The following is an 817-nucleotide window of genomic DNA, read 5'->3' as shown; positions in this document are numbered from 1 at the left end:
TGCGGGGGAGCCCCGGGAGGGAGGGCCTGCCTTAGGTGCTGTTCCCCACCCCTCCAGTTTCCTTGTCCCCACGTTGGGATGCTGCTTGGCTCCAGCATCCCACTGGGATGTGGATGGCTTATGGGTAACCCTTCTTTTGGAGGTTTGGAGCCCCCCCCAGCACCTCCATAGAGCAGCAACTGGTGGGTTTGGGAATGGCACCTCAGTGTCTTTCCTGACAGAATCTCTCAAACCTCCCTGGATGGGATTTATGGACACAGTGCCAGTGCATCCCCAGGGTGGGGACAGTGACCCAGGGACAACCCCCACTTCCTGGGGTCTAATTCCCACCCCTAGTGCTATGGAGCTGGAGCACATCCTGTCACCCCCTTTCTGGACATCTTTGGGTCACTTAGTGGGCAACTAAGAGCCCTGGGTGGCCTCACTGCAGGACTGGTGACAAGTCCATGGCCAAGGAACACAGTGATCCACTGGGAAAAACTTTTAATGGCAGCACGGAGGAGACGGGAGGAGAATTCCGGAGGAGATGGTGACCAGGTGTCCCCACCATGTCCCTCTGTGTGGGGAGGTGGGACAGGCTCAGTAGTCAGCACTCTGGATGTCATCATAGTCACTACTCTCAGAGCAGTTTGGGTCCTGCACGTGTCTGCCTGAGGGACAGGATGAATCTGACCAGCCTGTGGGGACAGATCCCATCAGGAAGGGTTGGGAGGGGACAGAGAAGCTCTGTGCCCCCTGTGTCTGTCACCCCTGTCCTCACTGGGGTGTGGGGACAGGAACTCACCAGGGCATGGGGACAGGTCCTTGGTCGACTCTG

General features: G+C 58.3%; 1 protein-coding gene across 1 annotated transcript in view; it reads right to left on the bottom strand.

The window, feature by feature from the left end:
- Positions 1-579: 579 nt before the first annotated feature.
- Positions 580-817, bottom strand: part of CD6 (CD6 molecule) — a 4548-nt gene continuing 4310 nt past the window's right edge. The window contains exon 10 of the mRNA XM_009083352.1: positions 580-650. Within this exon, the coding sequence (XP_009081600.1) occupies positions 580-650 (71 nt within the window). The remainder of the gene's footprint in view (positions 651-817) is intronic.

This window comes from Acanthisitta chloris, unplaced genomic scaffold (genome assembly GCF_000695815.1).
Source record: "Acanthisitta chloris isolate BGI_N310 unplaced genomic scaffold, ASM69581v1 scaffold1971, whole genome shotgun sequence".
Taxonomy (NCBI): Eukaryota; Metazoa; Chordata; class Aves; order Passeriformes; family Acanthisittidae; genus Acanthisitta; species Acanthisitta chloris.
This window is presented reverse-complemented; position numbering and strand designations above follow the sequence as displayed.